We start from the raw sequence: 13,080 nt of genomic DNA on the forward strand, positions 1-13,080 counted from the left end.
TGAATCATGGTGTTTATGAGCGAGAATTCAGTGGCACAGTGAACTGGGAAATGCTTCCTTCATGTGAAAGAGGCATTATAATCATTCTAAAAACATCTTTTCTGGGGCTGGGGAAATAGTATGCCCAAAAAAAAAAAAAAAAAAAAGTTCATGCCTAAAGCACCAAAGTTTCCAGATTCAGTCCTAGTATCACCATGGTTAAAAAAAAAAAAAAAAAAGAAAGAAAGAAAGACAGAAAAAGAAGACAAAAAGAAAGAAAAATCATCATCCTCATCATCAATTAGAATGAACATATCAGAGAAATTTGAAGTCATTTTTATTCTTTCAAATATTATTGATAAAAATTGACCTACATACTAGAAAACTTTAGTTTCTATTTATGAATTAGCTTCATCGTCTTATACAAGATCTTCATTTCTTTAGAAGATTGAGTTCAAGAAGAGGGCATATTGTACGAGAAGACAATTTGATTTGTCTGCTTGTTTTACCTGAGTCAAAAGTCTGTAATTCCATGATATAATGACAGCATCACTTTTAATTTAACTGAAAAGTTTAATCTGGCATATTTTAATTTCTTACTGGTTATAAGTATAGGATAACTCAAATTCTGAGGCATGAAAATTTGACAGAAGACCAAAGAGCACATATCCTATATTACTCTTTCTGCTTTATGATGCACTAAAAGAAAGAAAGAAAGAAAGAAAGAAAGAGATAAAGAAAGAAAGAAAGAAACTATAAAGCCTTCTGTGTTTCGGGTTTCTGTCATTTAGTAGAGTGGATTTTAAAAGATAATGTTCCTGTATTAATTTCTTTATCCATTATTCTAATGGATTTTGTTATTTTTGAATACAAATGGAAAAAGAAGCCAATCAACTTTTTAGGTGAAAGGATAGATTGTCTTTGGAAAATAAGTTATGTCTAATACTTTTAGATTTCAAATCACTTGTGTGATTGGTAGAAAGTGTGGCATAGCAACTGAAGAAGACATTGAAAATTAGTCATATATGTTTTTAGTAAGCATATATTACGTTATTATTGTGGTTGATTCTATACCTGGCACTGTTACAGTTCAGAAGATAACAAAGGAATTGATGGGGGAACATAGAGCCTGTGTTCTTTTGTTAATACTTAACATATTTTCTTCTGACGGAAGAGAGACCAGCGCACTGCTCAGCTCTGGCTGATGGTGGCATTTGGATTTGAACTTGGGACCTAGGATAATAAGTGGTAGATTTGTAGATTTAGTGCATATCTGGCAGCCAAACCGGCATTCTGTTGTTTTAGGGTGGACCTAGGGCCTCACGCATGCACACTTAATCACTCCATCCCACTTTGTTTTATTCACCTATATAGAGAGTGGCAGAGAGGGGAAAAATAGAAATCACAGTACTTTAAGATGGCAAATTCTCTTCAGGAGACATCCTTGAATTCTCCGCTTCACTGTCAATGGGAATGGAAACTCGTGTCATGAAGATTTTTCCTGCTTAGCCTATACATACACCTCTCCCCCAACCTGAGTTGTTAAAAGCAGCAACACACCCTACCTCACCTTTGCTACTACTCAGAAATAAAAGTGCATCTCTTTCTCCTTTGGTCAAAAAAAAAAAAAGAAAAAGAAAACAATAACAATGAACTATATTATAATGACATTTCCAGTGTGATGCGAGAGTTCCAACAAGGGCTGTTAGCCTGGCTATTATTTTGAGCCTTTTGTATACTTTAAAGGAATATAGTTAATTGTTGTTGTTGTTGTTTCCTCTTACTGGACGGAAGCCCGTCAGGTTAGGAATCATGTCTGCAGGTCTGTGTCATTCAGCACACGTGTGCATGATGAAACACTTAGTTTGACACATAGCTGGTGCTCAGTAAATATTCCTTAACACTCCCCCACCCTTTTGTGGGTGGACTGGGAAGGCTGCTTCCCATCACATTGCGTGAAGGTAAGAAAATAAAACATGGACCCCAAAGAGAATTTTGGCCCATCTTCTTAAAGGGGGAAGAGTGTTAGGGAAAGGTGATTAGAGGGCTCTGAAACCCAGTTCCACTAGGAACCAGAGGAAAAGTGGGTAGATAGATAGATATAGAAATAATAGTCAACCCATATCTGTGACCTTGGGAGAACTCCTGCAGTTTCCAATGGAGGGAATGGGGAGCCAGAACTCTGGTTGTGGGTACGGTGTGAAGTTGTTCCCTGTTACCTTGTCATTTTGTAAACCAATAATTAAGTCACCAATAATAAAAAAGAAGAAAAAGAAAAGAAAAATCATTGTGAACCTAAACAACCGGAGAAGATTTTATGGGTGAGGCTGGCTTTCTTAGTTGCTGATAAAACCACTTTGTAGGGGGTCGGGCAGTAGCGCAGCGGATTAAGCGCACGTGGTGCAAAGCGCAAGTACCAGATTAAGGATCCCGGTTCGAGACCCCGACTCCCCACCTGCAGGGGAGTCGCTTCACGGGCGGTGAAGCAAGTCTGCAGGTGTCTATCTTTCTCTCCCCTTCTCTGTCTCCCCCATCTCTCTCGATTTCTCTCTGCCCTGTCCAACAACGAACGACATCAACAACAACAGTAATAACCACAACAAGGCTACAAAAACAAGGGCAACAAAAGGGGGGGGGGGCGGAAGGCCTTCAGGAGCAGTGGATTCATGGTGCAGGCACTGAGCCCCAACAATAACCCTGGAGGCCAAAAAAAACCAAACCACCACTTTGGAAAACAGTAACCACAACATAAGGCTATGAACAACTTCACGTACTTGATTCTCATTGCAAAGGAATCACAACTTTGGAAAACAGTAACCACAACATAAGGCTATGAACAACTTCACGTACTTGATTCTCATTGCAAAGGAATCACAGTAAGGTTGGCGAAAGGCTGATATCTCTGAAATATCAACTCAACTGCTCTGTTAACTTGCTTTCTGCTTTTCCTTTAATAGAAAAAATCAGACAAAGATATGCAGACCTTCCTGGAGAGTTGCACATTATTGAACTTGAAAAGGATAAGAATGGACTGGGACTCAGCCTGGCTGGCAATAAAGACAGATCACGCATGAGCATATTTGTGGTGGGAATTAACCCAGAAGGACCTGCTGCCCTGGACGGACGCATGCGTATTGGAGATGAACTGTTAGAGGTAAGAGATGGGTTTGTTAGGTTTTTTTTTTTTTTCCTTCCTTTTTGAAGTGAAGGCATTCAGGGGATTATGTACAGGGAAACAAGGGCAAGAGACCATTAATAAATTTTGTATTGGGGTCAGGTGGTGGTGCACCTGGTGAAGTGCACATATTACAGTGCACAAGGATCCAGGTTCAAGCCCCTGGTCCCCACCTGCAGAGGAAAAGCTTCACAAGTGGTGAAGCAGGGCTGCGGGTGTCTCTCTCTGTCTCTTTCCTCTCTATCTCCCCCCTCCTCTCTCAATTTCTCTCTGTCTCTATCCAATAAATAAATAAAATTATGTATCACGCAACTTTTAAAGTAATTTTAGAGGAAAGTCAAAATATTACTGCTTACACATTTTATTTGTTGCTTAAGAAAATGGCAGTTTCAGAATAATTTAAGAACCCTTAAGTAAAATCTCGGAAAGACATATTAAAATAATAGCACCCATTTAATATTAGCTTCGAATTTGTCAAATCTCTCTTGGACTTTGTACTAACTCAGTTCATCTGTTTTTGTTGTTTATGATATTTAACATACATTGGAAGGTCTTTCAACCAACAAAACCCCATAAACTAGATGTCCAGGCATAATTAATAGTTGATGTGTTTTTGTGTGTGTGTGTGTGTGTTTTGATCGAAGAGATAGAGATAAATTGAGAGGAGTAGGGGAGATAGAGAGGGAGAGGAATACAGAGAGACACCTGCAGCCCTACTTCACCACTTGTAGAGCTTTCCCCCTACAGGCGGGGACCAAGGGCTTAAACCTGGGACGTTGTGCACTGTAATGTTTGCACTTAACCAGATGCACCACTCTTGGCCCTGTGAAGTTGATGTTTTTGATTAAGATCACAGAGGTTCCTTATATAGGAACAAGATAGAGAATTTGTGGTGTTGAGTAATCCTCTGCTAACTACCTTCTACATGATTTAACCCCGTAGTCTGAGAAGATTATTCTACTTGTCTTAAACTAAACATTGGAATTTCTGTCCAAGACTATCTTGATATTCAGTTGCTTATTTGATTACTCATTCATTCACCAATCTTTCCAAATATCTCTTAGAACTGGACATAAACTAAAAGATAATATATCCAGTCCCTTCATCCAAATAGCTCACAGTCTAGAGGAAGAAAACAGACATGTAAAATTTGTACTATACAATAAAAAACAGCTGATATATAAATGCTAAAAGCCACTGTCACCCATTTGCCTAGTGGAGTCACAAAGTAAACGGTGGTTCTGGAATTTAGTCTCAGACAGTGTGACTCCTTTACTCTTTGGTCATCAGTTTGTCTTAAGGCCTCTTGGTTAAAATGCCATGATACTTGGACCTTTGGAGAAGCAGAATCAAGCAGCACTGAGTGTCAGACTCTCGGCTGGGGCTTACTGATTTTATACTTTACAATTTCCTCGTTGGGCTGACTCAGTATAGAATTACAGTCATCAAGAATTTGATTTGCCTGATAATAACCACAGAGAAAGCTGGCCTCACAAGCACAACTATGAGATGACCTGCATCACTTTCTATTGACGCCCTAGTATTTTCTTTCTTTTTTTGGCCACCAGTTATCACTGGGGCTCAGTACTGGTACTACGAATCTACCACTCCCAGCAGCCATTTTTTCCTTTTCTTTTTCTTTTTTCCTGTTTTTATTAGATAGGACAGATAGAAGTTGAGAAGGGACGGGAAGAGAGAGAGAGAGAGAGAGAGAGAGAGAGAGAGAGAGAGAGAGACCTCTGCAGACCCCTCCTTCCCAGCTCGTGAAGCATCCTCCCGCAGGCAGGAAACAAGAGCTGGGACCAGAGTCCTTTCTCATAGTAATCTGTGCACTTGAATTTGTGTACCACCACCCTGCCCCCAAGTCCCAGTCCTTTCTTCCCACCCAAAACCTGTTTCCAAAAAAAAAAAAAAAATCACTTTTGGAGTCACTTGTCTCGTTTCTTTGTCGTGTAACAGCAAAAAAAAAAAAAAAAAAAAAAACCCACATTGGGTAATAGTAATGGTGGTGGTGGTGGTAGTGAAGGTAGTGGTAGTAGTAGTAGCGCTGTCATTAGATAAATCAAAATCAAAGACAACAATATAACTTAATTCAGTCACTGCTTCAAGTCCTTGATGTTTAGAGACTAAATCAGCGGTGAGGTGAAAGTGATGGTGGTGGTGGTGGTGGTGGTGATGAAGGTAAAGGCAGATTTAGTGAATTATTCCAGCACTGGACGTATGAGCTACACACATCTGTACTCAGTATTCATAAGGTATATGTGCCCTTTACACGTATCTTATCTATCTGGTTATTGGCCGAGACTGCGAAACTGAGAGGGAAGAGGAGGTAGAGGGAGGTGAGCCTGCAGCACTGCCTCCCTCACCACTTGAGCTTTTCTCCTGTAGGTGGGGACTGGGGTCTCGAACCCGGGTCCTTGTGTATTGATTGTAACACTGTGCTCAGCCGGGTACACCACCTCCCAGCCCTCCCCATGCCTGTATTCTCAAGTACTGTTATCATGATGTAGATATTAAAATTACACAAAGAGCTTCACATGGTATTACTGAACTAAGTGACTAAGTTTAGAACTCAGTCTTGACAGGCTCCGAGACCCATGGTTTAATTACTGCAGTTTAGTGTGTTCCCTTGGCGTTTCTTTACCAAATTCCACATATTTAGGTCCATGAGAACCCGGATGCATGATGCTTCAATTTTAGGAAATCGTATATGCCAAGTTACTCTATGTCTTTAGACACTGATTTCCTGTCTGATGCGGTGTGTGGAAATGTTCCAAAGGCTATAATTTAGAACATGAAAATTCTAGTTTTCTTCTGTCTGTCTTATTAAATCTCAGGATGGAATGTCTAGTGGGATCTAGACCAGCAGAAGAAGTAAGATTTTGTTGCTCTAACATATTGTTAGACACAGCTAACATACGAGCTGTAACTGTAGAGAAAGGAGAATGTTTTACAGGCCATTCACAGAACTCAACACTCTGTGCAGAAAATTCAAGAACACTGGACTTAAAAACATACTTTAACTTATTCCAATTCGTTCAGCTATTAGTTGTCTTTTCAAAGTGACCATATATATATATATATATATATATATATATACACATATATATATATATCTCACATAGTGACTGCTAATTATATTTCCTTCCTGATAAACAGAAACTTCAGGATTTTTTTTTTTTTTTACTAGACTAGATCGTAGAACAATGGCTGGAAAAGAATATTAGCACCTTGCCATATTGAATCCCTTCTGTTCTTTTTGCAAATCTGGTGTTTTTTTTTTTTTTTATTTTCTACTTAGCAACTTTGTCTTCTTTTAGAGATACAAAGAACAAGAATAACTCTCCTCTACCATCACTCTTTCTTTCTTTCTTTTATTTATTTTGTATTTTAGTTTATTTTAGAGAAGGGCAGAGAGAGAGAGAGGGGATGAAAGAGACCACAGCAAAGAAGCGTCCTTCATTGTGGTAGGAGGCCGAGCTTGATCCTGAGTCTTGCACATGGCAAAGCAGCACATCATCCAAGTGAGCTGTTTCTGACAGCCCTCATTCCCTTGTTCCTCTTCCTTCTCCTCCACCGTCACCTGTCCTCCTCCTCCTCCTCTTCTTCTTTTCTTTCTCCTTTTTTTTTCTTAACAGGCTTTGCGCCTCCACAGTTCCACTGCTCTCCATGAACCCTTCCCCCCCCCCCTTTTCCCCCCTTCTTTCCAGACAGAGTGTGTAAGTGACAGAAGAGAGAGAGGTAGAGAGAGACGGAGAGACAACACAGCACCACTCTGCTACTCCCACAGTCTCCCCTTTCCATGTGTTCCCATGTGGTACCTAAGGGCCAAACCCACATCCTCAGGCATGGTAAACGTTGCACTCTAGAGAGTGAGCTATCTCTCTGCCCTGCTGTCCCCCTCCCCCTTTTCAAATGGAAATTGCTTAATCATTCAGCACATAAGCTCCAGGTCATCAATGACAGAGGAATAAATTCATGCGGAGAACATTTTCTTGGATTCTTTCAAGAACTGAGAAGAAATTTCAGTTATTTCACTAAATTATGTAAAGAACACATATATGGCATAACAAAAATCCATTGTGCTTTTGAACTAAGAATAAGAAACTGATTTAACGATGGGTACCAGAAAGCTAAGAGCCATCATTGCAGTAACTTTCCTGTAACTGTTAAAATGCATTTGACCGAAGAAAGACACTTTATTGTGAAGGAAGCATTTTCATTGAGCTTTTTTTATTTTACTCATGAAAGTACTGGGATTAAGCAAAAGTTACACGTGATGGAGATAGCAAAATGGTTATGCAAATAGACTCTCATGCCTGAGGCTCAAAAGTCCCAAATTCAATCCCCCAAACAAACATAAGCCAGAGCTGAGCAGTGCTCTGGTGTTCCTCTCTATGTCTGTCTGTCTGTCTGTCTCTCTCTCTCTGCATCTCTCTCAAAAATAAAATAAATAAAACATTTTTTTAAAAAAGAGTCATCATCTGCAAGTAGCTTTATTTATAAAAATTAAAAAACAGCAGTTACATATTTACTTACCCACACACAGAATATTATTTTATTATCCCTCCTCAGCTAAGATCAAAGTATCCATTTCTGAATTATACTCAGAGCTTGACCGTAGACTCATTATCTCTCTCTATTGCTCTGTCATTATTCTTGTTTTCACTTTGCTCACAGCCTCGTTTTACTTGCAATTGATCTGATTTCTTTTAACCTCTGAGATGACTCTTCTTTATAGGAAGCAGAAAAGAGAATGGTTGGGCCTCCATTATGACTGATTGGAAGTCAGAAACGCTGCCTCTCTGCTAGAGCCTCGGGTGTGACTGGTTTGGGGCTGGGCACCCACTGATGGTTTTGTTGCGATGCGACTGTGTTGTCAGAATGGAGGAGCTGTCAGTGAGTTCTGTCAGCCGATGGCCAGTTCTTGTATGCAAGAAACCTCAACTCCCACAGAAGACAGCATGACTAAATCTTAGCTTCTTTACCTTTACTGTGATGCCCGTATGGGAGTTCTGAATTAATTTTGAAAACCATTAGCATATAATTACCATGTAGCCTGGAATGAGATCTGCACTGGAGTACTGGCTTTCCCTAAGCAATTAGTTCCAGAAAATACACAGGTCTGGGCATGGTTCTGTCATAGGAATATAGGATTTATTTATAATCTTTCTTACACTGCAAGTGTAAGGAGAGAGAGCTGACAGTGTTACATGGGGAACTGGAGTGATTTGTCAGGTCACAGAAGCAGCCAGAAGCGACAGTGCAGATGGCACAAGAGCCGCACAGTTCATGGGACCAGCGTGTAAAGAGCTCTGTCTTGTCCAGCTCTGTGTCCTTCAAGGTAGAGGAAGTACATTCCCTTTGTAGCTTTTACCTTCAGGAAATCTGGAACTAGATCTCGTTATTTTCCATATATATAATATGTTTATTTCATGACCATTAAAAATTAGAAGTAGTGGGTTAGAGTCAAGATGCTGGCTAGAGATCTTGTGTTTCCTCCCCTGCTAGCATCTGTAAAGCTTCAACAATACATGGAAAAGCATACGGAAGGACAGATTGAATCTTAAACAAGTTTCCTAAGCAAGAAATAAAAGATCAGCTTCCAGGCACTGGGAACACAGAGATGTCATCTCCTAAGAAAAGAAATCTCGGGAGTCGGATGGTAGCACAACGGGTTAAGCGCAGGTGACGCAAAGCGCAGGGACTGGCGTAAGGATCCCGGTTCGAGCCCTGGGGGCTCGCTTCACAATCTGTGAAGCAGGTCTGCAGGTGTCTGTCTTTCTCTCCCCCTCTCTGTCTTTCTCTGTTCTTTTCATTTCTCTCTGTCCTATCCAACAACTACAACAACAATAATAGCTACAACAATAAAACAACAGGACAACAAAAGAAAATAAATTTAAAAAAACATTTTAAAAAATCTTAGGAAAAAAAAGAAAAGAAATCTCTTCATAACAAGCTACAAAGAGGGTGAGATCTATAAGGTATGGAACTTAAAACTGGCAAGGAAGGGGCAGGTTTTACTAAACTCATGGCACCCTGGTCCTATGATCAACTTTACAACAATGAGAGACAAATTAAAGCTAGAAGCCAGGCAGAGCTCACAGATACAGGTCTTCATGAGACATCAGATATAACAGTAAGATGGGCCTTCCTTACCTCAGATATATGAGGCCCTGGCTTTGGTCCCTTTATATTATACAAAATATAAACAAATAGCGTGGTTCGGGAGCTGGCGCAGTGGATAAAGCATTGGATTCTCAACCATGATGTTCTGAGTTCGATCCCTGGCAGCACATGTACCAGAGTGATGTCTGGTTCTTTCTCTCCTGTCTTTTTCATGAATAAATAAATAAATCATTTAAAAAAAATAGCTTCATTATAGGTGCAGGAGATAGCTCACCTGGTAGAGAACGTGCTTTACTACGTAAGAGCTTGGATCCGAACCCTGGTCCCACACTAGACCACCATGTTTAACACGGGGGCAGCTCTGTGGATGAGGGACTATTACTGTGGTGTCTCTCCCTCCCAGCATTTTCTCCCTCCTCCTCCTCCTCCCCTTCTTCCTCCTCCTCCTCCTTCTCCTCCTTCTTCTTTCTCTTTCTCTCTCGCTCTCTCTCTTTCTCTGTCTCTCAGAAAGTATAGGGTCCAGGTGGTGGTACACCTGGTTGAGTACACGTTACAGTACACAAGGACCCAGCTTCAAGCCCCCAGTCCCTACCTGCAGGGGGTAAACTGCAAGCAGTGAAGCAGTGTTGCAGGTGTCTCTTTGTCTCTCTCCTCTATCTCCCTCTCCCCTCTCGATTTCTGGCTGTCTCTATCCAATAAATAAATAAAGATAATAAAAAAAATAAAAAGAAAGTACAGAAACTGTTTTAAAAAACATAGCAATGAAAACCATGGCTACTTCTCACATGCTTCCTAAATAAAGGCATAGAACTGTGGGGAAACTCAAACAGGACGTTATTATCTAGAAATGTCTATTTTATCAGAGATTACAACTGAAACTATAAAAATGTATTGGCTGGCCACAAACAGGTAGCTCATTTCATGACAAAACTTACTACATTGGTCCCCACAGTTGGTCTTTTTTCACTTTGCTTTTTACCACTGAAGTACTGCTCAAATCCTTTACTGTAAAAACTGATATAGAAACAGGTACAGCTGTAAATGAATCACTAGCTTTTGTACTTCCATCTATAAAAAATTATTTCCGGGGAGTCGGACAGTGGCGCAGCGGGTTAAATGCACGTGGTGCAAAGCGCAAGGACCCACCGAAGGATCCCCTGTTCCAGCGCTTGGCTCCCCACCTGCAGGGGAGTCGCTTCACAGGCGGTAAAGCAGGTCTGCAGGTGTCTTATCTTTCTCTCCCCCTCTCTGTCCTTCCCCTCCTCTCTCCATGTCTCTCTGTCCTATCCAACAGCGATGCCATCAAAAACCACAACAATGTTAAACAACAAGGGCAGCAAAAGGGAAAGTAAATAAATATTTTTTTAATTATTTCTGATTTACAAGCCTCTGTCATCTTAGATTGGCTTTTTTTTTTTTTTAGGTTACTACTACAAATGAATGTAATTTCATAAAATTTGCTTCTTATTGCAATAATTGTGCCCAGAGGGATCTCATGTAAAATATCTCATTGTAGAAACATCACTGAATGATAGAAGAATAAAAGACTGGGAAATTGTAACTGATTTAGGAAGTTGGGTGATAGCGCAGCGGGTTAAGCGCACGTGGTGCAAAGCGCAAGGACCGGTGTTAAGATCCTGGTTTGAGCCCCCAGCTCCCCACCTGCAGGGGAGTCCCTTCACAGGCGGTGAAACAGGTCTGCAGGTGTCTATCTTTCTCTCCTCCTCTCTGTCTTCCCCTCCTCTCTCCATTTCTCTCTGTCCTATCTATCAACGATGACAACAATAATAATTACAACAACAATAAAAACAAGGGCAAAAAAAAGGGAAAATAAATAAAATTTTGTTAAAAAGGTTTAAAAAATCATAACTGATTTATTTTCATACAGTTTTATTAAGATAGGTTCTTAATAACTAAAAGTGCAAAAGTAAATTGGACCACACTTTTCCTGCAGCAGTGGTTTCATGAGTATAAAAATATATTGAATTTTAGTTTTTCTTAAATTATTTATTTAATAAATAAAAAATTTTTTTAAAAAAAAAGGGAGTCAGGCGGTAGCGCCGCAGGTTAAGCGCAGGTGGCGCTAAGCACAAGGACCAGCGGAAGGATCCCGGTTCAAGCCCCCGGCTCCCCACCTGCAGGGGAGTCGCTTCACAGGCGGTGAAGCAGGTCTGCAGGTGTCTGTCTTTCTCTCCCCCTCTCTGTCTTCCCCTCCTCTCTCCATTTCTCTTTGTCCTATCCAACAACAATGACATCAATAACAACAACAACAATAAATAAAAAACAAGGGCAACAAAAAGAATAAATAAAAAAATTTTTTAAATTATTTATTTATTCCCTTTTGTGGCCCTGTTGTTTTATTGTTGTAGTTATTCTTGTTGTTGTCGTTGTTAGATAGGACTCCCCTGCAGGCGGCACGTGCGTTTAACCTGATGTGCTACCGCCTGACTCCCTGAATTTTACATTTTAAATGTGATTTATTGTATATCCAGTAGATCTCAGTGAAACTGTTAGCTAGACCTGATTAGGACCTTTAAGTCACCCCACTTGGTGCCTCAGAATAGTCTTGAAACAAGAGAAGAACATGGAGCTGACCAAATAACTAGACTCACACACAATGCAGCTCTTCTGTATTTGCAGCTTGTTCACTTTCTTCAAAGTGCAGTCCCCCCCCCATCATTAAAGTTTTGTAACCGATAACTATCTTAAGTCAGCTCCCCTAAGTAATCCATTGAGTTCTGTCCAGTTTGAATTAGAAAGGAAAGGATGCACCCATTTAGAGAAACTGAGAGTGGGAGAGCCGTTATACTTACATGACTAAAAGAACCATTAACTGAGCTAGGCTGTAATCCCTCCGCCTCCTGGGAAAACGGGATCCCACTGCAATAGCAATGAGCTGTTAAGAAGTAGATTGTGGGCGTATCGCACCAAAGTAAAAGACTCTGGGGTGCGGGGGGGGGGGGGGGGGGGGGGAAGAGTACAGGTCCAAGAAGGATGACAGAGGACCTAGTGGGGGTTGTATTGCTATGTGGAAAACTGAGAAATGTTATGCATGTACAAACTATTGCATTTACTGTCGAATGTAAAACATTAATTCCCCAATAAAGAAATTTTTAAAAAAGTAGATTGTGGGGAGTCAGGCAGTAGTGCAGTGGGTTAAGCCCAAGTGGCGCAAAGAAAGCACAAGGACTGTCCTAAGGATCCCAGTTTGAGACCCCCGGCTCCCCACCTACAAGGGAATCACTTCACAGGCGGTGAAGCAGGTCTGCAGGTGTCTTATCTTTCTCTTCCTCTCTCTGTCTTCCCCTCCTCTCTCCATTTCTCTCTGTCCTCTCCAACAACGACGACATCAATAACAACAATAATAATAACCACAACGATAAAACAATAAGGCAACAAAAGGGAATAAATAAATATTTTTTTAAAAGGAGTAGATTGTGCTCCTGCCTCTGATCATTTCTTTCTTTCTACGCCCGGCAAATTCTAGGAAATTATCTGCAGGCATTTACCTCATTTGGTCAAGTGAATCAGCCTATAGCAGTTGGACCAACTTCCACAGAAACTCTCAAATTTAAGGCAGCACATAAACAGTTTTCCTTGCTCACTTCCTTAATGCTAATATTTTTCCAAGACTGTCAGGATACAAAAAGTTCAGTATCCCCACCCTCCCGCCTCCCAAAGAGAACCACGATAGCTCTCACAAGTCTTAACAGTTTGCTTGCTTTTGTTTCGTTTTGGTTTGTTTTTGCAAGTTGATGTGAAGCCATCTGGTAGTTGTCTTTCATCTCTCATTTCAC

General features: G+C 40.6%; 1 protein-coding gene across 4 annotated transcripts in view; it reads left to right on the forward strand.

Moving 5' to 3' along the window:
• LOC132542943 (inaD-like protein) overlaps positions 1 to 13,080 on the forward strand; it is a 234,205-nt gene that overhangs the window by 56,232 nt on the left and 164,893 nt on the right. For all 4 annotated transcript variants that reach the window (XM_060206318.1, XM_060206319.1, XM_060206321.1 and 1 more), the window contains one exon: positions 2,937 to 3,133. In XM_060206318.1, the coding sequence (XP_060062301.1) occupies positions 2,937 to 3,133 (197 nt within the window). The remainder of the gene's footprint in view (positions 1 to 2,936; positions 3,134 to 13,080) is intronic.

This window comes from Erinaceus europaeus, chromosome 13 (assembly GCF_950295315.1).
Source record: "Erinaceus europaeus chromosome 13, mEriEur2.1, whole genome shotgun sequence".
NCBI classification, from domain to species: Eukaryota; Metazoa; Chordata; class Mammalia; order Eulipotyphla; family Erinaceidae; genus Erinaceus; species Erinaceus europaeus.